The sequence below is a fragment of the Sparus aurata genome, chromosome 14, assembly GCF_900880675.1.
Source record: "Sparus aurata chromosome 14, fSpaAur1.1, whole genome shotgun sequence".
Lineage (NCBI taxonomy): Eukaryota > Metazoa > Chordata > Actinopteri > Spariformes > Sparidae > Sparus > Sparus aurata.
Window position 1 is genome coordinate 22,621,713 of NC_044200.1, and position 21,122 is coordinate 22,642,834.

The window sequence follows — 21,122 nt, forward strand, 5'->3', positions numbered from 1 at the left end:
CTTTGCAGTTGTTTGAATTGTTGCTTTGCTGATTGACAGGTTGTCCAGTTTCCATGGATACAGACATGAAGCAGTGGAAGACGTATTAATTAAAATATTCCATTATAGGTAAACGTTTTGCATTCAAAGACTTGAGTAAGAGTATTATTGGCAAAATCTACTGGAAGTCTTAAGTCCAGTGGTTCCCAACTTTGGGGTTGTGCTCCTTTAAAAGCATCGATAAATAAATGTAAAGGGTCATGAGATGATTAATTGAAAAGGAAATATAAAGAAAGCAAAGTTGTGATACACAAATGTGTCTTTTCCTTACTTTAACCTTTGCTATTTCTGTGAAATGTTTGAGTTTTGCCTCCTTGGGGGGCCTCAAACTGTTAAATGGAGCCATGTTCAGAGCGGACTGCTGTGAGTTGAAGCTGTAAACCTGCTGTAAGAAACTGCCGCAGCCAATGTGAGCACAGTTTCATTAAATATAACCAAACCTAGAAAGTAGTTTTCCTGTGAACGGCTCTTATGTGTAGCTCTCCTGTCGCTCTGCGCCGAGCTTTCAGTACCACCGTATGTGTGTCATGAATACTGTGTCAATAAAGCTACAACAGCAACCCTTGTTCACACACACACACACACACACACACACATAGTGGCAGTGCTTTGGAGCAAATTTCAGATGAATGAATGAGTTGGACAGAGTGTGTCTGCAGTCTCCTGAGGAGGAAAAGCTGAGAGCTGCTCTGTTCTGTTTCCACTGCAGGATGAGTTCAGTGGAAACTGTTTGGATTTTAATTACAGTACACACGTTTATATTGGTTTTATTTACCAATTTAAGTTATCAGATCAGTGTAGCAGCTTAGTTGATTAGTATAAGTTACATTCACCAATTTCACTAAAATATCCCAATGCCAAGATCTCATTACTACTGCTGGTTCTTACAGTAAGCGGTGAAGGAAGTATTTACATCTTTACTTATGTAAAAGTAGTTAAGTGCAATATAATACGTTTACACGACAACTAGAAGTGATGCACTGAAATTATCACCTAACTGTAAAAGTCTAATGAGCATGTTTATATTAAAGTATTGCTCAGGTATTAATGTGTAATTAGCAATTGTCCATATATATGTAACACTTTAATTGAGAATGTACAAATGTACAAAACAAGTATGGCAACTTAAACAATCTATGAGTATAAGAGAATGCAAAACTGCCAAAATGGAACATTAGCATGATAATATAAAATAAACATTTTACAATAAAGAATTTAAAAATTGAATGACAGCGCTTTAAATGAAAAGTTCTGAATGTGTTATAAATATACATAAAGAAACCACAACAGACAAAACTGACAACACTTTATGTCTGTCATCAGTTTTAAAGATTTTAAGAACAATTTAAATTAATTCAAGAAAATAAAGCAAATGTACAGAATGATTTCATGATTATATGCTTTGTTTTGCATGATAATACCAAATGGATGCTGAGATGATTAGATCTTTTTATTTTTTATTTTTTTATCTATTTGTAAATATAAGAAAATACATGAATAGGCCATTAGATGACATGAGAAAAATATATGGCCTGTATCTCTTTAAAGTTTCCAAACTAGGTTTCACTGAGTACCATTTGCATTTACGAGCTAAATTAAGAGTTTTGCCCAAATAATTGAATTGTTCATGAGGAAGCTGTGAGACGGACCTGTCACGCTGCCCCCAAGTGGTTTAAGAGCTCAACGACTTCAGCTGTCACCGCTGATAACAACTGGAACATGAGTAGTCGCCCTAAATAATGCCTGTCGACGTGACACACCTTTAATGTATCATAATATAAAATGTATGTACGATTTGATCAATATTGTGAAAACGTCCAAACCGAAAAAATACAAATACACCCCGTCATGTCCAAAATATAACCGAATGTAATTTAATGAAGACATTTTCAGTTAGGCATTATTTGTGGACCTAAATATGAAAAGGTCCTTCTGCGGTTCACACGGAAACCAACGCTAATGACCGATGTTTGTTTTGCTACAATTAGCAGGTAAACCTCATCATTTTACAACAATATTTACACGAAAATGAGAATCGCCACAGAGGAATTTATAACATATACGATTGTAAGTTTACACTATGACGACTTTACGTACACCAGCTGTCAGCTGAACGCTGTCAAAACGTTTGTTTACATTTGTTCAGTGCGTTCAGTCAAGTGGCCTAGCTAAACGCGTTAGCTATGCTAATGCTAACTCTGTTTTTGTTGCGAATTTGTATACTAACGTTACGCGTTCTTTACAGTACCATCAAACGGATTGACTTCTTGACTATTATAACATATTATTCTTCAGCTATATCGTTAGTATGAGCGATAGCTAACGTCACCATGCTAAACGCGGTAATTCTGCTAGGCTAGGTGGCTAACGAACGGTATGTGCAGCGAATCTGCTGCGTGGGTGTGTGTCAGTAAAATGCTAGAAGTGCATTTATGCTTGCAGAATTGATATGAAGTTGACTTTGCTGCCCAAATTTTCCTGAACATCTTAAGATATATCTGACGGTATATATCAAGTGATATAAGTGACGCTTCTGACTGACTGTACTTTTTCGATATCAATTAGAAAAATCATGTATATAGAACCTTTTCAAACTAGAGGGAAAGTGCTGATGAGGAGAAAATACTCACAAAACCACATATTAACACAAAGTGTAATAGTAAACCTTAGAAATGTGCATGCAAATAATCCCAGTTCATTCTTTACAATACTTCCGTTCAAGTAACAATCGTCATTAATTCTAAAATATAATTTGCTTCTTTGCAATAAGAACAGGAAGTTATTTATCATCCCCAAATGTGCTGCTACTAAAAACATTTTTAGAATAAACATATAACGTTAGAGCTGTTAAAAAGTATTCCATCTGTTGCACAAAATTACTTTTAACCAGTTTTGTGAGGTGCTGCAGCTGCATTACCTCATCCAGGTTGCTGTAATGTTTATTAATTGTATTGTTCTTTTTAAAATACTAGCATCATTTATCAAGTTATTTTGCATGTACTTATTTTAAAAAATATTCCACAAAAACTACAATATATAGTGATACAACTGATTATTAAATTTAGGCAGACATGCTGCAAATCAACAAGGCGATTGACAGAGATGTTACTGTCAACCATCATGTTTTGGATCAGGAAAAAAAATTATGTTTTCTATTATGCAACAATCAGAATATGTATTCACAGGTGGTTAGATGAGGCTTCTAGGAATGCCTTCAGGACAGCAGATATTGTTATTGAACAACCTTTTCCCACTGTCTTTCTTCAGTATGCCTGCTGAACGCAAGCGCTCAGTAAACATGGATGAGAAAGACGTTAGCTCCTTCAGCAACAAGGAGAAAGAGAAGGACAGAGATGGCGAGAGAAGACCACCATCTGCTCGGGACAAAGCAAAGGATGAGGCCAAAATGAGCGGTAAAAAAGACAGTGGCAAGGAGGAGAAGAGAAAGCGCCTAGAGGAAGAAAAGAAGAAGAAGGAGGAAAAGGAGCGGAGAAAGAAGGAGGAGGAGAAACAGAAAGCTGACGAGGAACAGAAGAAGAAAGAGGAGGAGGAGAAGAGACAGCAGGAGGAGCAGGAGAAGAAGCTGCAAGAGGAGGAAGCCAAACGGCAACGTGAAGAGGAGGCAGCTCTCCTGAAGTAAGTGGTGGTGAACTTTGTTGTCATATTTAGCTGTCAATATCCTTTTGATATCCTATATATGTTAGCTTAAACCTCCTACACCCGGACAGCCTGTGGACTTATTTTATGACAAGAAAGCTACAACAAGAACCCCCTCTTTTACTGTGGTCTTAGTTTATTTCAAATAGTTTTTTATTGAGTTTTCAGAAAAATTGTAGTGAGAAAAAACAAAACAGTTGAAACTGACAGAGAGCTAATAGACACAATTGCATGAAAACCATACATGGATCCCATCTCCAGTGTGCGTCATATATAATATACTACTGTGGTCTTAGTTTAATTGTATATCATATCCATTTAATCTAATTTCTGCAGGGAGAAGGAGGAGGGGCATCAGCTGCACCAGGAGGCCTGGGAGCGCCATCAGTGCAGGAAGGAACTCCGCGCCAAGAACCAGAACGCCCAAGAGGGTCGACCGGAAGAGGCCTTCTTCAGCCGACTGGACTCGAGCCTTAAGAAGAACACTGCCTTTGTCAAGAAGCTGCGTACGCTCACCGAACAGCAGCGAGATTCACTCTCCAATGACTTTTCGTCACTGAATCTCAGCAAGTACATCGGCGAGGCCGTGAGCTCCGTCGTGGAAGCCAAGCTGAAGATCTCTGACGTCGGCTGTGCTGTCCACCTCTGCTCGCTCTTCCACCAGCGCTACACCGAGTTCGCTCCGTTACTGTTGCAGGCGTGGAAGAAGCACTTTGAAGCAAGGAAGGAAGACAAGGCGCCCAACGTGAGCAAGCTGCGCACAGACCTGCGCTTTATCGCCGAGCTCACCATCGTTGGGCTCTTCACAGACAAAGAGGGCCTTTCGCTTATTTACGAGCAGCTGAAGAACATTATCGGGACCGACAGGGAGACACACACTCACGTGTCGGTGGTAATCAGCTTCTGTAAGCACTGTGGGGATGATATTGCCGGTCTGGTGCCCCGTAAGGTGAAACTGGCTGCTGAGAAGTTCAGCCTGACCTTCCCTCCCAGCGAGATAATCAGCACGGAGAAGCAGCAGCCCTTCCAGAACCTGCTGAGGGAATACTTCACCTCCCTCACCAAACACCTGAAGAAGGACCACCGGGAGCTGCAGAACACTGAGAGGCAGAACAGGTGAGTGTCTGAGCACGGGGCAATGTTTCCAGCTTTTGTTTTTCATTATAGTAATAATAACCTGCTAACCTTTTCTTCTCTTCAGACGTATCCTACATTCCAAAGGGGAGCTGAGTGAGGACAGACACAAGCAGTATGAAGAGTTTGCCACTTCCTACCAGAAGCTGCTGGCCAACACTCAGTCCCTGGCTGATCTGCTCGATGAGAACATGCCAGAGCTGCCTCAGGACAAGACTGTGCAGGAGGGTGTGTGTGGCTTTACTTTTCCAGGATTGGAAACATTTGTTTATATTTCAGCATGTGTGCATCATATCTTTTTTTGGTCTGTAATGTTGTCTTCTCCCTGCTGTCTCAGAACACGGTCCTGGCATTGATATTTTCACCCCTGGTAAACCCGGAGAGTATGACCTGGAGGGAGGGATCTGGGAGGATGAAGACGCTCGTAACTTTTATGAGAACTTGGTGGACCTGAAGGCTTTCGTCCCCGCCATCCTCTTCAAGGACAACGAGAAGAGTGGCCAGGGTAAAGATAAGGACGATGGCAAAGGTAAATATTTAAATCCACAGACTGATGAAGACATTACACAGAGTTTCATTCTGACTGTGCTGCTGTCACTGTCTGGGTCAGATGGCAGAGAGGGGAAGGATTCAGCCAGTACCACAGAGGAGCTGGAGCTGGAGCTGGAGGCTCTGGACATCACTGATGAACCTCTTGAACTGGAGGGAGCAGACGAGGCTGAAAACGAAGAACTGGCCAAGAAACTGCTGGATGAGCAAGGTAAACATGAACCTCTGTCAGAAATCCACCTCTGTACTTAAATATGATGATGTCGAGTTTTTACTTCAATCTTTATTTCTGTGTATGAGTAGAACAAGAGGACGAGGAGGCCAACACAGGCTCCCACCTGAAGCTCATCGTGGACGCCTTCATCCAGCAGCTCCCCAACTGTGTCAACAGAGACCTCATAGACAAGGTGACGAAAAACATAGAACAACGATAAACATGGTGTCCATATTGTTGTCCAATAAAAAGAGCTTGCTTTGTACTGAGATGATTTCCTGATGATTTGTTTCCAGCTAGATTTTGACCTCTTATATAAAATGCAGTGTTACAAATGAGTAATGGAAGGTTGAAGAACTTTATATGTTTAAATTGATACGCTTTTTTATCTTGACTCCTGCAGGCTGCCATGGACTTCTGCATGAACATGAACACCAAATCTAACAGGAGGAAGCTTGTGCGAGCCCTCTTCACTGTCCCCAGGCAGAGGTAAGGCTGTGCCACATAAATCCTTTCTTTCCCAACAAGAAAAATATAGAATATCGACAGATTTATCCTGAAACTTCATGCTCCACCAGGGGGTGCTATCATCATGATTAATGGTCTGCAGGTCAGAGGAGTGCTGACTCTTTCTCCTCTTCCAGGTTGGATCTTCTGCCCTTCTACTCTCGCCTGGTGGCAACTCTTCATCCCTGCATGTCAGACGTGGCTGAAGACCTCTGCTCCATGCTGAAGGGAGACTTCAGGTTCCACGTAGGTCGTCTGTTGTTGTGTCTGTTGAGTGATACGCTTCAAATCAAACACATGAGTTGAGTGAAGTGGCATGAACAAATGTTTTTTCTTTTTCCAGTTCTTATTTTTCTCTGAATGTTGGTGTTCAGAGTCTGCAAAAACAACCTAGCAGAACTCTAATTTAGTTATTTATGTCTGCGCTGTAGATTCGGAAGAAGGACCAGATCAACATCGAGACAAAGAATAAAACGGTCCGATTCATCGGGGAGCTGGCCAAGTTCAAGATGTTCTCCAAAACAGACACGCTTCATTGTCTCAAGGTGGGTGGACAGACTCTGTTGTCTCAGGGCCGAGTGATGTGAGGGAATGTCTGTGTGTGTTAAGTTTCCTGTTTGTATAACACACAAACAAACTGAAACCAAACCTGTTTTGACTATAGATTGGAAGATGAGCCCAATATTTGAATATGAGAAAACGTAGTGATGGACCTGCACTCTCATCACAGAGAGCGTTGACTCTGCTGCGTTATCTTCAACATTTGATTCTAGCACCTTTTTTAGGAGACGATTAACGATTAACAAAGCCGAGGAGGGTCTTGATTTAAACGACCTAAACAACCCCAATATTATGTAAGAAAATGAACCTGAAATTATGAATGTGCATGTTTTTCTCCTGACAGATGCTGCTGTCTGATTTCACCCATCACCACATCGAGATGGCGTGCACGTTGCTGGAGACCTGCGGACGCTTCCTCTTCAGATCCCCCGACTCTCACCTGCGTACCAGCGTCTTACTGGTTCGTACACGTCATCATCATCATCATCATCATCATCATCATCAACACAATACAATAGATGAGAGACAAACGGCTAATAGAGGAAATCTTGAGACATAAGAGCGAGGACACACATTATGATTGACGAGCAGATTGTGATTTGGGTGTGACAACTGATCGATATCAGCCTCCACCTCAGAGCTTTGCTTAATACAGGTTCATGCAAAGTCTTGCAAGTCTGGAAAATACTTAAACATGTAGATTGAATTTACTCTTAAACCTGTACAAACCCTGTTGATAGTAATAAATGGACTTGTTTTAATATGAACAGCTGATATTTATCTGCGTTTCAGGAGCAAATGATGCGTAAAAAGCAGGCGCAGCATCTTGACGCCCGCTACGTGACGATGGTGGAGAACGCCTATTACTACTGCAACCCGCCGCCCGTGGAGAAGACGGTGAAGAAGAAGAGGCCGCCGCTGCAGGAGTACATCCGCAAGCTGCTCTACAAGGACCTGTCCAAGGTCACAACAGAGAAGGTGCTCAGGCAGATGCGTAAGCTGCCCTGGCAGGACCCCGAGGTGAAGAGCTACCTGATCTGCTGCATGGTCAACATCTGGAACGTCAAGTACAACAGCATCCACTGTGTGGCCAACCTGCTGGCCGGCCTGGTGGCCTACCAGGAGGACGTGGGCATCCATGTGGTGGACGGAGTGCTGGAGGACATCCGGCTGGGCATGGAGGTGAGGAGAGAAGGAAGTGATGTCGAAACACTTATGTAACCAACAATAGATGATGAGTGACAGCAGTCAGAGGACAGGAAGATAAACAAACAAGCTGCTAATCTTGATTGACATTTCTGACATTTGACTGAAGAGGAAATCTTTGTTGTTACTGTGAAGAACGCTGTTATCTGTTGTAGGACACGTGAGAAGGCCGACTGACTCCCTCCGGAGCTCAAGCCAAGTGTTTTTTTGCTCGATACTTCAAACTGTTTCGCAACTCGAGTTCAGAGCGGCAGCATTTCAAAATGTCTTCCTCCTCCTCTGTCCGTTCTCAGGTGAACCAGCCCAAGTTCAACCAGCGGCGGATCAGCAGCGCCAAGTTCCTGGGCGAGCTCTACAACTACCGCATGGTGGAGTCGGCCGTCATCTTCCGCACCCTCTTCTCCTTCATCTCCTTCGGGGTGAACCAGGACGGCAGCCCCAGCTCGCTCGACCCTCCGGAGCACCTGTTCCGTATCCGCCTGGTGTGCACGCTGCTCGACACCTGCGGCCAGTACTTCGACCGCGGCTCCAGCAAGAGGAAGCTGGACTGTTTCCTCATCTACTTCCAGGTATGTGTTATGTTGACCCAAATGCTTCAAAAACTTTCCTCTGTTGCCATTTAAGTTAGGGGTGGGCAAAAATATTGATACGGCAATATATCGCGATACTTTGCCGCCCAATACAATATCGATTTTTCAACCCCAAATATCGATATTTCGCCGAAGAGCGACTCTGCTGTGCAGCGGGTGTATTTCTGTAGTAGAGAGAGTGGCTGAGGTCTTTGCAAAACGGATGGCAAGTTAACAACGCCTCCGCAATTTAAAGTTGACGTTTGGAAGCACTTTGGCTTCAAAGTTAAGAGAGATAGCAAGAACAACGAGCTGGACAAAGAGAATATTACTGCCCGGAAATTTCATGGGAATTAATAAAATGGAGAGGCTGTTTTGAAGGTCTTTATTTTAATCTTAGTCTAATGCTTCAGGTGGTAGACATTTGTTTGTTGTGCTGTTAGAGCATCAAAGCCCCAAACAAGGTGTTTTTACCAGGAAATGTCTAGCTTTCTGGTCAAATAAAAGGTACAGTAAATAAAATGATGTTGTGTGCTGCAGCGCTACATCTGGTGGAAGAAGAGCATCGATGTTTGGACCAAGGACCACCCGTTCCCCATCGACATCGACTACATGATCAGCGACACGCTGGAGCTGCTGCGGCCCAAGATGAGGCTGAGTTGTTCCCTGGAGGAGGCCACCAAACAGGTCACCGACCTGGAGAGGGAGGTGCTCGTCAAGCTAGGTACGAGTCACACAGCGTGCACGTATCTAAAAATGAATGTGACAGGCTGTAGTTGAATCTGGTGTGTAATTAGTGGAAGTGAAGGATGTTTTTGTAGCCGCCGGTCTCACTGGTTGAGCCGCTCTCTGTCGTCCCGGCTGAGCAGCATTCTCCGGTGTGTAGGAGGACGATCACTCCTCGCTCGGCTTTATCAGTTCATAGAAACACACACATACCAAACACACACAGTCACTGGCAGAGCCCTGTCAGTGCAGAGTTCAGGAATGCTAATTGTGAATTAAACTGAATGACGTTCGTCGCAGAGTTTCTCTGTGCAGACAGTTTATTTTTAATAGATATGTCACCGCCAAAAATGCTTTTTATATTGTTGTGTTGCTTTATTGAAACGATGAGTCGACCGACAGAAATGTTGTCTTCACATATTTAGATAATCATTATTCACAAGTCTTTAAATATGCAAGGACACATTCTCTGGTTTCAGCTTCTCACACGTGACGAGTTGTAGATTTTTTATGTCTTGTCTTGTGTTTTGGACTGTTTGTTAAGAAAACGCTCTGAAAACTTGTGACAGCCTTCACTCTGTGTTGTCGCAAATTAGTTCAGTGGTTAGTGCTTTCACCTCACAGCAAGAAGGGTCACATCCCACCCCAGGGTGAGGCCGTAACACCTTGAAGGAGTTTCAACTTTGGCCCAGTGTCCACCTTCGGATGAACGATTAGATTTTTGGGGGTCAGAGGTCACTGTGACCTCACGAGCTGGAGGGAATCTCCTCAAATTTGTAAGCACTCACAAATAAGTAGATGCTACTTTTGAAAAAATGCGCAGCAGAAAGAAACGGACATGTAACAGCCCGAGGCCTTCTTCAGTTTATTTCATGTGTTCTGTCAAATGTGGCTTGAAACATTAAATTGATCTTCAGGTGATTGTCTGGTTCAGACACGAGATGTAAAATGTAAGTCTGAGCAGCGGGAACGATCGCAACAGCCAGTAACTTCTTAAGAGAATATATAGGTATGTAGTTAAAGCTGTCCTTTAATACGATGCCTCTGAGTTCACTCTGAACTCTCAGTGTCAATAAAAGAAACGGTGGAAAGAGTGTGAGAGGAGGAAGAAGGAAACTCAGCAGGGGATTCTCACAGGAACACCGTCTTTGTTGAACAGTTTCAAGGTGTTAACTTGGAATGTAAACACACCTCCACCCTCAGACAAGTGACACTGTGAGACTGAAGTACTCGGATGTAACAGTGTAAAAATACTTTATTACAAGTTAGAGTCCTGCAGAGTATATATGACATTATTAGATTTTTCTTTCTGACGCAGCAGTGTAAGAGCAGCATTTCAGTGTAGAAGCTAGTTTGAATCATTTATATTCAGATAGTTTTTTTACTTTTTGCCCTCATTCCAAAAAAGACAATATTCCTACTAAGATATTACTTCCTTTAAATGCAGACATATACACCCGATTAACAACCACAGCATCCCTCTTTTATTCATCCTGTCACCTTCTTGAGAAGGTCGGTGTTTGGATATTTAAAATCCCAGAATCTGCTGATATCAAAGTCTTTAATAACGTATAAAAGCAAGAAACGTTGAACACTCCCAGGATGTCCCTCGTGTCTAATTGGGGTTAAACATCATTTGTTTTGGAAATGAAAATACTTCAGTACAAGTAGCTCAAAACTGCCTTTAAGGAAATTACTTGAGTGAATTTTCTTTCCTCCACTGGTGTGTGTGTGCGTGTGTGTGTGTGTGTGTGTGTGTGCGGTGGAGAAAGTGATTGATGAGGCTGATGGAGGCCCCTTTAAGCCAACAGTGGTTCCATTGTTTTACCTTGAATACTTGAACCAGGATCAGACATTCCTCAGATCCTGAGTCACACAGAACCAGATCTTCAGCTTCGGGCCGCCTGACTTCATTTCTTTGCTGTCACACGGCGGCATGATTACACTCTGTAATTGCTTAAACGCATCATGCATGTAACAGACTAATGAAACAATAACTCGCTCCTGAATATTTGATCTATTTATAACTGAAGCTTTTGTTGCTGCTCTCAGCTCGGGTTGTGCTCAGATTACGTGATTAAAATCTGTCATAACCACCTTTTGTGTAATCTGATTTTCTCTGCAGAATATCATGTTTAAGAGATGAATTTTCCCTGCTTGTTATTGAACATGTCATGCTGTTTGTCTTCACAAAGGCCTGGCCATGGAGAAGGACGGCCGCTCCAGCGCCATGAGCGAAGGCGACGGTCTCGACGAGGAGGACGACGACGACGGCGACGACGAGGAGGGAGGCGCCGAGACGGAGGAGCAGTCGGGCAACGAGAGCGAGATGAACGAACAGGAAGAAGACGTGAGTCAGTTTGTTGACGATGACTTAACTGTCCCAGACTTCATCCTGTCTGTCCACTCAGGTCAATGAAGTGACGTGATTACCTCACAATGACACAACAATTGAAACTCTGTGAACTCTGTGTTGTTGTTCTTGTTCGGGTGGAGAAGCTTCTGAAACTATATTTAGAGCGTCAGTAGAGAGGCGAGGACACACCATGGGAACGTTGAGCTGACTGTGAAACTGACGATGGTGTTTTGGCCTTTTCAGCACCGATTGTTTCCACTAGTTGTTATGTAATAGCTGCGTTTTTGACACAACTCTGCTAACACGACTTCTTCTAACCGATAGAAAGTTGAAAGTGACACTGGTGAAGAAACGACAGGCTCAAGGGGATTTCCATTTCTTTTTCTGCTTCTCTTCTGCTGCACCCTTCAATCAGAGTCACTTCAAGCAGCTGACGGGTAGTAAAGCCAACCGTGGCGGCCTGGTGTGTCAGGGCGATTCATCGATTAATCAGTTTGAGTTATTTTTAAGGAAAAAGGGTCAAATTGCCTGATTTTAGCTCCTTAAATGTGGATTTTTCCAGGTTTCTTCCCTCATCTGTGTCAGTAAACTAAATGTCTTTGCCTTGTGGACAAAACAAGACATTTGAAGAAACACTGATCAACATTTTACAGCCCAAACTAATCAGATTGTAGGTCACAGCCTGAGTATTCATGTGTTGTTGTGTTGTTATGTTTATATTCTTCCTGCATCTTTACTAAACCCAGAATCATCTCATCGTCCTTGTCAGTTAATAACCTGCGAGTCTGTTTTGTTTTCCACAGGAAGGATCGGAGAACGAAGAAGAGGAGCGGGAGGAAGAGGAGGAAGAGAACACAGACTATCTGACCGACTCCAATAAAGAAAACGAGACGGATGAGGAGAACAATGTAAGCTGATGATGAACCGATAAATCTGCCTGAAACCGTCTATAAGAAACGTTTTAATCACTATCATGAACGCAGGATGAGTGATGGGGGATGTCGACACAAACCTGTTTTTGGCGCACACTATCATTATCTCGTCTCTGGCAGTAATACATTTAGCTGTTAGAAAACACTGATTACATGAGGTGCTGATTTAAAGATTTGTCAGCGCTGTCATGTTAATTTGCCGTCTGTGTGTGAAGGAGGTTACGATCCGCGGCGGTGGACTGAAGCACGTGGCCTGCGCCGAGGACGAGGACTTCATCCAGGCTCTGGATAAGATGATGCTGGAGAACCTGCAGGTAGGAAAAACCACGAACACAATGAACAGCGTTGTGTTTACTGTCGTATGTTAAAAGGAACTTCCCCTGACCGGTGTGTGTGTGTTCTGTCCCTGCAGCAGCGTAGCGGCGAGACGGTGAAGGTGCACCAGCTGGACGTGGCGATTCCTCTGCAGCTGAAGAGCCAGCTGAAGAAGGGAGGAGGAGGGCAGCAGTGCATCGGGGAGGCCGAGGCCGACATCTCCGAAACCATGCAGTTCGTCATGCTGACACGCAAAGGCAACAAGCAGCAGGTAACATGTGACGGCAGCTGTAGTCACGTCATAAATCATCTGATAGAGTAGAAGACATTTATCTGGATACTTCAAGTCATCTGAGAGATAAAAACGCTACTGTTAAATGTTGCTGTAAACCTCAAAACACGGCTGAAACTGTTGCTTTTTCCTGGAGCGTCTTCCATCTTTCATGCTTCCCTTCGTGGTTGTTTTGGCTGCATGAACGTTGGTTTGATCCCAACATGAATACAACATGACGAACAAAACAAGATAACACATGACAGTCAATCATCAGCCCTGTTGTAGACGGGAACATCACAATACAGGCACAATAAAGACCCTTTAGTCTCTGTTTTTGTTTGTGTGACACTGAACAAAGCACTGGCAGCATAATGTCGCCACTTCCTCTTTTTCCTGCTTCACGCGGCTTCATATCCAACAGCCTGCATGATATTGTTGAGTTGCTTAGACTGTTAATTTCATCATGTATCCGTAATTTTCTCCTGTGGCTGACACGTATGATGTTTGTCAGTTTAAAAGATACCTTTTCAACCATGCAACATGCAACGACACGCCCGTTTGAACCACAAGCTTTTGTCTGGGACGTCCACAATCAGCTCCTGCGGTCGTGTTGCGGGTGGAACGTGAGGCAGACGCACCCGATGGAATCCGGGGCTAACACAAAAGCGTCGGCGAATTTGATATTTCACACCTACGTTGAAATGGCGTTCTAAACAATGGCACAAATGGAAATGCCGATCATTCACCGCCTCTCTGATGCATCGGTTGATCGTTTTCAGGTGCAGTTCCTTTTCCGTGAGTTAGCTGCTAACGGCTGCTAGCTGCTAGCTGCTTTTAAAACCTCCACTCCCGCCGCCTCGCCAGCTCACGTCGTTTCAGCTCTGTTAATACACCTGCTGTCAGCTCGGAGGCAGAACTACAATGATCTGCCCGTTCTCCCTTTGTACCTTAAAGACAGAACAGCTGAGGTGAATTAAAGGTGCAACAGTCCTGTGTGGGACTAATGAAGGATTGGTCACAAAACAAAACAAATCCTGGTCACATGTAGTCGTTGAGATGAGTAAAATAAGGGAGGAAAAGAGTCGAGGGGCACGAAATGTAAATAAAACAGCTCAGGAATCCAGAACATAAAGAAGGAAAGAAGCAGATTTTCATTATAAAATGGAGAACAATCTTTTCTGTCTGTGTGTTTGTTAAACAATGAGGCCAGACTTCATAAAACTTCTTGGTATTTATGAGTCTTTGAGATTAAAGATCCAAAAGACGCCCATCAATCATTTCAACCATCAAACAGAACGGGTTAGTCCGACTCTTCCAACGGAGAAGAATTATCCCTGAAGCGCTGAAGGCTTCATCGCCCTTCAGTTTTACCATCTCAGAACCGAGACGTGTTGGCGGACGACACAAGAACACGACTGTAGTGGAGTTTTAATAAACCGCCAACAGATGTTTGAGGTTTATTAGTCAGATCTGTGAGGAGCAGAGCGCCGATACACTCTGACCGTCTCGTACAGAAACGCACTCACACACTCGCCTCAGTCGAACTGAACCCAGGAATAATATTGACTCTGGACTGTGTGTGTGTGTGTGTGTGTGTGTGTGTGTGTGTGTGTGTGTGTGTGTGTGTGTGTGTGTGTGTGTGTGTGTGTGTGTTTGGGCGAGCTGCAGTGGTGGAATGTGTGGTTTGAGGGCAGAGACTGGTTCTTGTACTTCAGGGTGTGTCCAGTTTTTCTGCCAGTCACTCGGGAGGTTTCAGTCTGTTTTAAGGACGGCTGCCAGAAACACACCAGCAGACGCAGAAAAAAAAAATAAAAAATCACTTTTCATACGAACGTTTGAGGAGAACACAGAATATCTTTGTCGGTGCGTTAATGAGCGGATGGGAAATTACATTTCTCTCTGTAAACACGCACGGGCCTCGACAGCAGAATAAAAGCATCCTGTGTGTGTGTGTGTGTGTGTGTGTGTGTGTGTGTGTGTTTGGTGACTGTCCTTCCTACATGTGTGTGGGATGGACCGCCGCACAACACACACACACAAACAACATGCTAACTGCAGGCTAGCACTGATGATTTAGAGTCAGTGGTTAGCTTAGCTTAGCACAAAGACTGGAAACAAGGGGAAACAGTTAGCTTAAACAATAAAATCCACCAACCTGAACCTCTAAAGCTCTCTAAGCCACTTTTACAACAAAATTAGCATGTTGTTGCAGGTTTGTCAAGGTGGGAACAGACGGGAACACAAAAAATGTACTTTGATCGACGTGTTTATTACAGAAACTCTAAATGCAACACTGATTACCTGCAGTACCTGATTGCATTGAAACATATAAATACTCTTTATTATTAGTATGTATTTGGGAGGACTTTCAAACCAAATCATTTAAGCTACACATCTTTTGTAACTGGTCGCAGATCTTGTGTTATGTCATGTTGACGCGTGTGTTTTCTGCTCGGCAGTATAAGATCCTGAACGTGCCGCTGTCCTCCCACCTGGCGGCGAACCACTTCAACCAGCAGCAGGCCGAACAGGAGGAGCGCATGAGGATGAAGAAACTGACGCTGGACATCAACGAGAGGCAGGAGCAGGAGGACTACCAGGGTACGACACTATGACTGAGTTTCACTTTGTTCACTGTAGCACAAGAAGCTGCATGTGAAGCTTCAGCATCAACGCTTTCTCCGTACGTCATAGAATACGAGGACTGTTGATTGAAGTTTCTTCTGTGTGCGTTGCAGAGATGATGCAGTCCCTCGCCCAGCGCCCGGCGCCAGCCAACACTAACCGGGAGCGTCGGCCTCGCTACCAGCACCCGAAAGGCGCTCCCAACGCCGACCTCATCTTCAAGACCGGAGGAAGGTGAGACGCGAGCCGCGATCACTGAAGCGCCAACACTCAAACAGACCGCAGAATGTGCCGGATGTAGGGCTCATTATCTGATTACTGTTTGCTCTGACTCCACCTCATCGGTATCTCTTGAAACAGCGTGAGAAGTGCGATGAAAGAAAGGTATTAGACGAGCGAGAGAGAGGACAGGACAGACGAGCAGGATAGAGAAGCCAAAGGCACGACGTGGAGTAGGCTAGAACAGGTCGAGACCCAGCGAGGACTTTAGTTATCAGAGATGAAGCTTCAGACAGTTAGTAAAATAACACAGAAAAGGTTTTGTTGATGAGTTCCTGTTTTTATTTGCACTTTTACCTGATTTTCCGGTGCTAAGAGTTCAAGTCAGATAATCTATTTTTCTGTAAAAACTGGGAATATTTGGAAATAAAGATGACTTGAAGTTTGTACTTGAACATCAGCAGCACCGTTTGTGTCTTTCTTGCGTCTGTAAAGTTGAACATCATGAACATTTTTACGCACATGTGGCGTTTGGTCAGCAGAAGTTAAATGATGAATGTAAAAATGGCGGAAATTGTAACACATGTCTCTGTTTTCACTTATTCTAATCACCAGTATATTAATGATTTCATCACTTTGTTTTTCATTTCCATCACCTCCATGTTTATCTATTAAATGTTGTTACTTCCCACCCTCAATATTTAAGCAGCTTCTTTTTCTGAAACACAACAGAAGTTGGACTGTGAGTGTCGTGTACTTTCAGAGTTGAAATCTGGGCTTTGTTAAATTAATCTAATGATTTTCATGCACATAAATATCTGTTAAGTTGTTGTCTATCGCTGGATGAGGTAACACAGCGATGATGGAGCCCGCTGATTAAAGCTCTTACATTTGCCGTAATACGAAAGATGCACAGTGGGTTAGCGACGCGTTCACCCAGCAGTGGACGGTCGGCCGGAGAGAGAAGGTGTTTCAAACGTGACGTAACAGTTTTGTTTGTCCTGGTGAATGGTTAAACTTACCGTTAATGGTCGTGGACGAACAGACAAAGAAAAGAGTGATAACAGCTGATGATGAAACTGTGGTGTTGTGATGGAGGCGTGGCAAAGCTGGCGACACTTGATCTCTGGTCAGGTCCAAAAATACACCTGCAATCGTTGCCTCCAGAATTTTTGAGACTTTTCTGAAAAACTATTTTAAAAAAGGGTTAAAATGAGGAAAGATTCAGCGACTGTACGGCTCGTTTCTCACTTGAAATATCCTTAAAAACACACTTTGCAAAACTTTTTTTGTAATCTGAGAGAACTTTTCCAAACCATGTCGGTCCAGTTTGAAATCCAGGAGCAGATGAGTGGCTCCCGTCCAATCACGTGCAGCCAATAAGTCTTTGCGTGGATGTTACGACCTCGTCCGGACACATTTCCGTCACAAAGATATTCATCGGTACCGGTGGTTGTTCAACCATGAAGACAACAACAACTCCCATGATCCCACACCACGTCTGTCTTTTATTTTGTTTCGATTTAAAGACCCGGAGTGGCAGAAATGATAAAAAACATGATCAAAAACAGGGTTTTGATTTCATGAAAATCTGAGAGCTTCAAACTTGTGTTGCTGCTGCTGCTCAGCTCGTCTACAGTAAATGTCTGCTCTCTCCTCCAGGAGACGCTGATTGGAGTCTGGTCCTGGGCTGAACGAGCGAGCGAATGAACGAGCAAGAGAGTGAGAGAGCGAGAAAGAGAAGATCGGAGGGGGAAACCGGTCTCAACGGGGAACGAGTCCTGCAGACGCCCACTGATGCCGGGACAGACCACACCCCCCCTGACCTGAACACACACTCTTACCCCCCACCGAGGGGCGCGAAGTCGAGGAGGAGAGGCAAAACCAGGAGCTGGGGTCAGAGGTCAGGGGTCGGAGAGACGGCTCTCTTTCTTTTTTGTCTGTTGCCTGAGATGACGAAAAAATAAAACAACTGTCTGGACCAGAGAACGAAACGCAAAGACGACTGAACACCTGACCGGCCGACTGAAGGCGAGACAGACAGGAAGTGGAGACGCATCACCTCCCGCTGAGATAAAACGAGGGGGGGACACAATTTTAGGAGTTAAAAAACCTGCGAGTGGACGATAAAACATGACATGAGACTTAAAACGGACGTGGATATTTTTTGTTTTTGAACCCAGGAACACGTCCGGTTCGGTCGACGCTGAGACGGAGACAAAAGGACGGGAAGCTTAACACAACTGTTCATGAACTGTTCGCACAGTGACGAAGAGGAGGAGGAGGAGGAGGAGGCGTTGACGAATCGTGTGGTTAAAAAAAGATCGTAGCGTGGCTGATTTCAGAGTGGTGTGTCACGATCAACAACAACAACAACTCATCAGCATATAATCATTTGGTAACACTTTATTTCACGTGTCTGTTATTTACAAGAAATAACTATAAAATCTGGTACTTATTAAATAGATTCTGTTCCTCAGTTTCAGTCAGCTTTATGCTAAGCTAAGCTAACCGGTCGCTGGAAGCATCCTCACCAACACGTCGGCGGTGTCGATCCCGTCACGTACGCAGCCGGAGGAGCTGCACACCAGCAGTGACGCATCACTCTGTATCAACGTAAACGTCACTTTTTTTAAACGATCTCCTTCATTCAGACTCCTGCAGAGATGCGGACACGCGATCGCTGATGGACGCCTGGGTGTACATATTCTGCATTTTCTCTCTCTTTTTTTTTCCCAGAATCGAGAGCATCTACGAGTTAATTTTGAGGATATTCAGCTTGCTTTGATTTGAAGTTGTGACGTACTTTTGACAGAAGGATGACCGCGTGCCTGAGAGTCCTCCTCAGTGACGATATTAATTTTAGATTAATTTAACTGTCGAGCCTGTAGATGGATCAATATTCTCTGTATTCTGCTGCATGGGCCTCTTTTCTGCACTGTCTCATCCTCTGTTGTGGTGAAAGCGTCCTGCGGTGGCTCTGAGTTAGTTTTGTCTGTGTCTAGATTCAAAACTGTTCACTCTTTTTTCCTGCAAGCAAAAAGAAAAGAAGAAGAAGAAAAAAAAAAACGGCTTTACGGCTTTTTTGTGTCCCGGCTCATGACAGACAGATGATCCACAATAAATGTCTGAAGATTATCGCTGGTCGTCTCGTGTTTGTGGCGTTGTGTTTTCGAGAGGGTGCGTCTGCGTGTCGAGGTTTGATTACAAGGCAGACGAGCAGAAGTATTTCCTCATTTCCTGCACAGTCACTCCTCCAAACACGACAAATGCTAAACATTGACTGATTTAACCTGTTTACTACCTGCAATATATACCGACACCGCAACAGGCTGAGCTCGCTGGAATCATTTTTCTTGATTATCTTGATTTTCTTGAACGTGGCTTTGAAATAAAAGTCTTCAAAAGTGGATTTAAAAGTTTACTGGAAGTAAATCTTCTTAAATCGAGGTCTTTGAGTTCAGAATTCCCTTTTTTTTCCAGGAACAATAACACGGAAGCTTCATATTTTCATTTTGGGTGTCGCAAGAAAATCTTTACATGCTCAAAAACCCCAAGTTGTAAGAAAAGTTCATTTTTCATGCTTTGGGATTTTAGGACAGGTCGGCCGACATCCCAGAGTGTCAGCTACCAACACAGGCTAAAGTTACATAATGTTGCTTTAACAGAAGGAAGAAGAAAGAAAGCTGCGTTCATCCGGCGTACGTGGAAAACCTGTATTTAAGTTTTTTGTTTGTTTTTCCCAAAGTTAATGAGTTTCTTAAAGCGTTTTTTGGTGAAATGCCTGAAATAGATTTACGCGTTTTGTTCTACGACATAAAAACACGTCAGTAAAAATGCCCCACGTTTGAATTAAAGAGCGCTTCCGTCTCTAAATGAGACTTACGGAGGCTGTCGGGGACTTTAGTCCGTCTTTTCAATAGCAAAAACTTTCAATTTGCAGCCCAGCAGGCAAAAACCTCTCACTTCTCGTTGACCATATTTCACAAGGTTTTGTTTTTCTGACCTTCCCCGTGTATTTTTCACATTGGACCGCTTGTCTGTTGAACAGCAGCAACACAGAAGCAAACTGTGCGGACTGCAGACGGTTACATAAGACTTCAACACTGAGGCTTTCTTTACTGCAGAGTGCAGCTCGACCGCTGCTGCTCCGAGAGAGCGTGAGGACGTCTGACATCCTCATTCACTATTGTTTCTCTTAACGAGCGGACGTGTATCTCCAGCCTGTCTTTGTGGTTATGTTGTGCTTATTCCAAAGTTGTGATTCATCAAATTAGCACAAATAAAAAACCCATTTGGTCGTGGGATCAACATACGATCTGTATCTGGATGTTGACTGATGCTCTGCGTCTACACCTGGTAATAAAACACCTTCCTGTTATCTCGACTGTGCCTTCATCATTGTCAGTCCACACATTGTTTCCTACAGGAGAGGTTCAGATACTTGTGTAAAAAAAAAAGTACTGATTCATCTTCTGTAATCTTCTGTAAAGTAATAGATTACAGGCTCTGACATGTACTCAGAGTATCAGAGTAAAAAGTCTCCCTCTGAAGGACATTTGTGCTCAAAGCTAACTGAAGCTCACGTCATATTAATATAACTCAAAGACTATTAAAGTTAAAGGTAGAATCAGTAGGATTTGTCCCAGCTGTTCCTGAACGCACCACAAAGACAGTTGATTGTTGAGTCTCATTCCCAGGACGTCAAATAGACACATGTTGGGTTGGTAAAGCGTCCCGAGCAGCAACAAAGAGAGAAAATCAGAAACTCTCTGCAGATACGAGACACTAACACGCCTTTTCTCCACATTCCAGTCTCCCTCTCTGTCTGTTTACGCCTTCTTACGCTTTTACAATCAGTCCTGTGATGTTGGGAAATAAAAATAATCCCTGATTCCCCTCAAATGCATCAAACTAAAGTAACGAGCCTGTTTTGAAAATGTGAGGAGGAGAAAGTTCAGATATTTGTGTTCAGATATAGAGAATCTGAAGTTGTCAGAGAATTAAAGCACAATAACAAAGTATTTGTATTTCTCTACCTCTGATGAACGGACACTTGATAAGCTTAAACTTTAAGAAGCCGTGCAGGTGCACATGTCAAACCAGATCTGAGACGTTCGACACTGAACACCTCATCACATCAAAAACATCCTGTAAGTTTCCACTCAGGTGAAATATTTCACCGGCGTGGCCAATCATTGAACAGCACCTGCGCATTCTTGACATTCCAGAGTTAATT

General features: G+C 43.6%; 1 protein-coding gene across 3 annotated transcripts; it reads left to right on the forward strand.

Moving 5' to 3' along the window:
- Positions 1 to 1,960: 1,960 nt before the first annotated feature.
- upf2 (UPF2 regulator of nonsense mediated mRNA decay) lies at positions 1,961 to 20,264 on the forward strand. Of its 3 annotated transcripts, none has more exons than XM_030440034.1 (21): positions 1,961 to 2,030; positions 3,307 to 3,675; positions 4,033 to 4,812; positions 4,898 to 5,058; positions 5,168 to 5,359; positions 5,441 to 5,590; positions 5,683 to 5,786; positions 5,997 to 6,082; positions 6,238 to 6,346; positions 6,532 to 6,645; positions 7,005 to 7,121; positions 7,454 to 7,843; positions 8,161 to 8,436; positions 8,977 to 9,160; positions 11,358 to 11,512; positions 12,322 to 12,426; positions 12,666 to 12,764; positions 12,863 to 13,036; positions 15,499 to 15,640; positions 15,778 to 15,898; positions 17,546 to 20,264. In XM_030440034.1, the coding sequence occupies exons 1-21, from the start codon at positions 1,999 to 2,001 to the stop codon at positions 17,553 to 17,555; spliced, it is 3,870 nt and encodes a 1,289-aa protein (XP_030295894.1). In that variant the 5' UTR covers positions 1,961 to 1,998; the 3' UTR covers positions 17,556 to 20,264. The 3 variants fall into 3 exon arrangements, with proteins under 3 accessions (XP_030295894.1, XP_030295895.1, XP_030295896.1); XM_030440035.1 differs by having other exon boundaries at positions 17,549 to 20,264; XM_030440036.1 differs by having other exon boundaries at positions 1,983 to 2,106.
- Positions 20,265 to 21,122: the final 858 nt, after the last annotated feature.

What these genes read in the sequence shown, in the direction of transcription:
- upf2 (XM_030440034.1), top strand. Translation starts at nt 1,999, where the DNA reads ATGACCGATGTTTGTTTTGCTACAATTAGCAG. An exon ending in AGATAAGGACGATGGCAAAG is followed by an intron (nt 5,360 to 5,440) that starts GTAAATATTTAA and finishes TGTCTGGGTCAG; the next exon opens with ATGGCAGAGAGGGGAAGGAT. An exon ending in TGCGTACCAGCGTCTTACTG is followed by an intron (nt 7,122 to 7,453) that starts GTTCGTACACGT and finishes TCTGCGTTTCAG; the next exon opens with GAGCAAATGATGCGTAAAAA.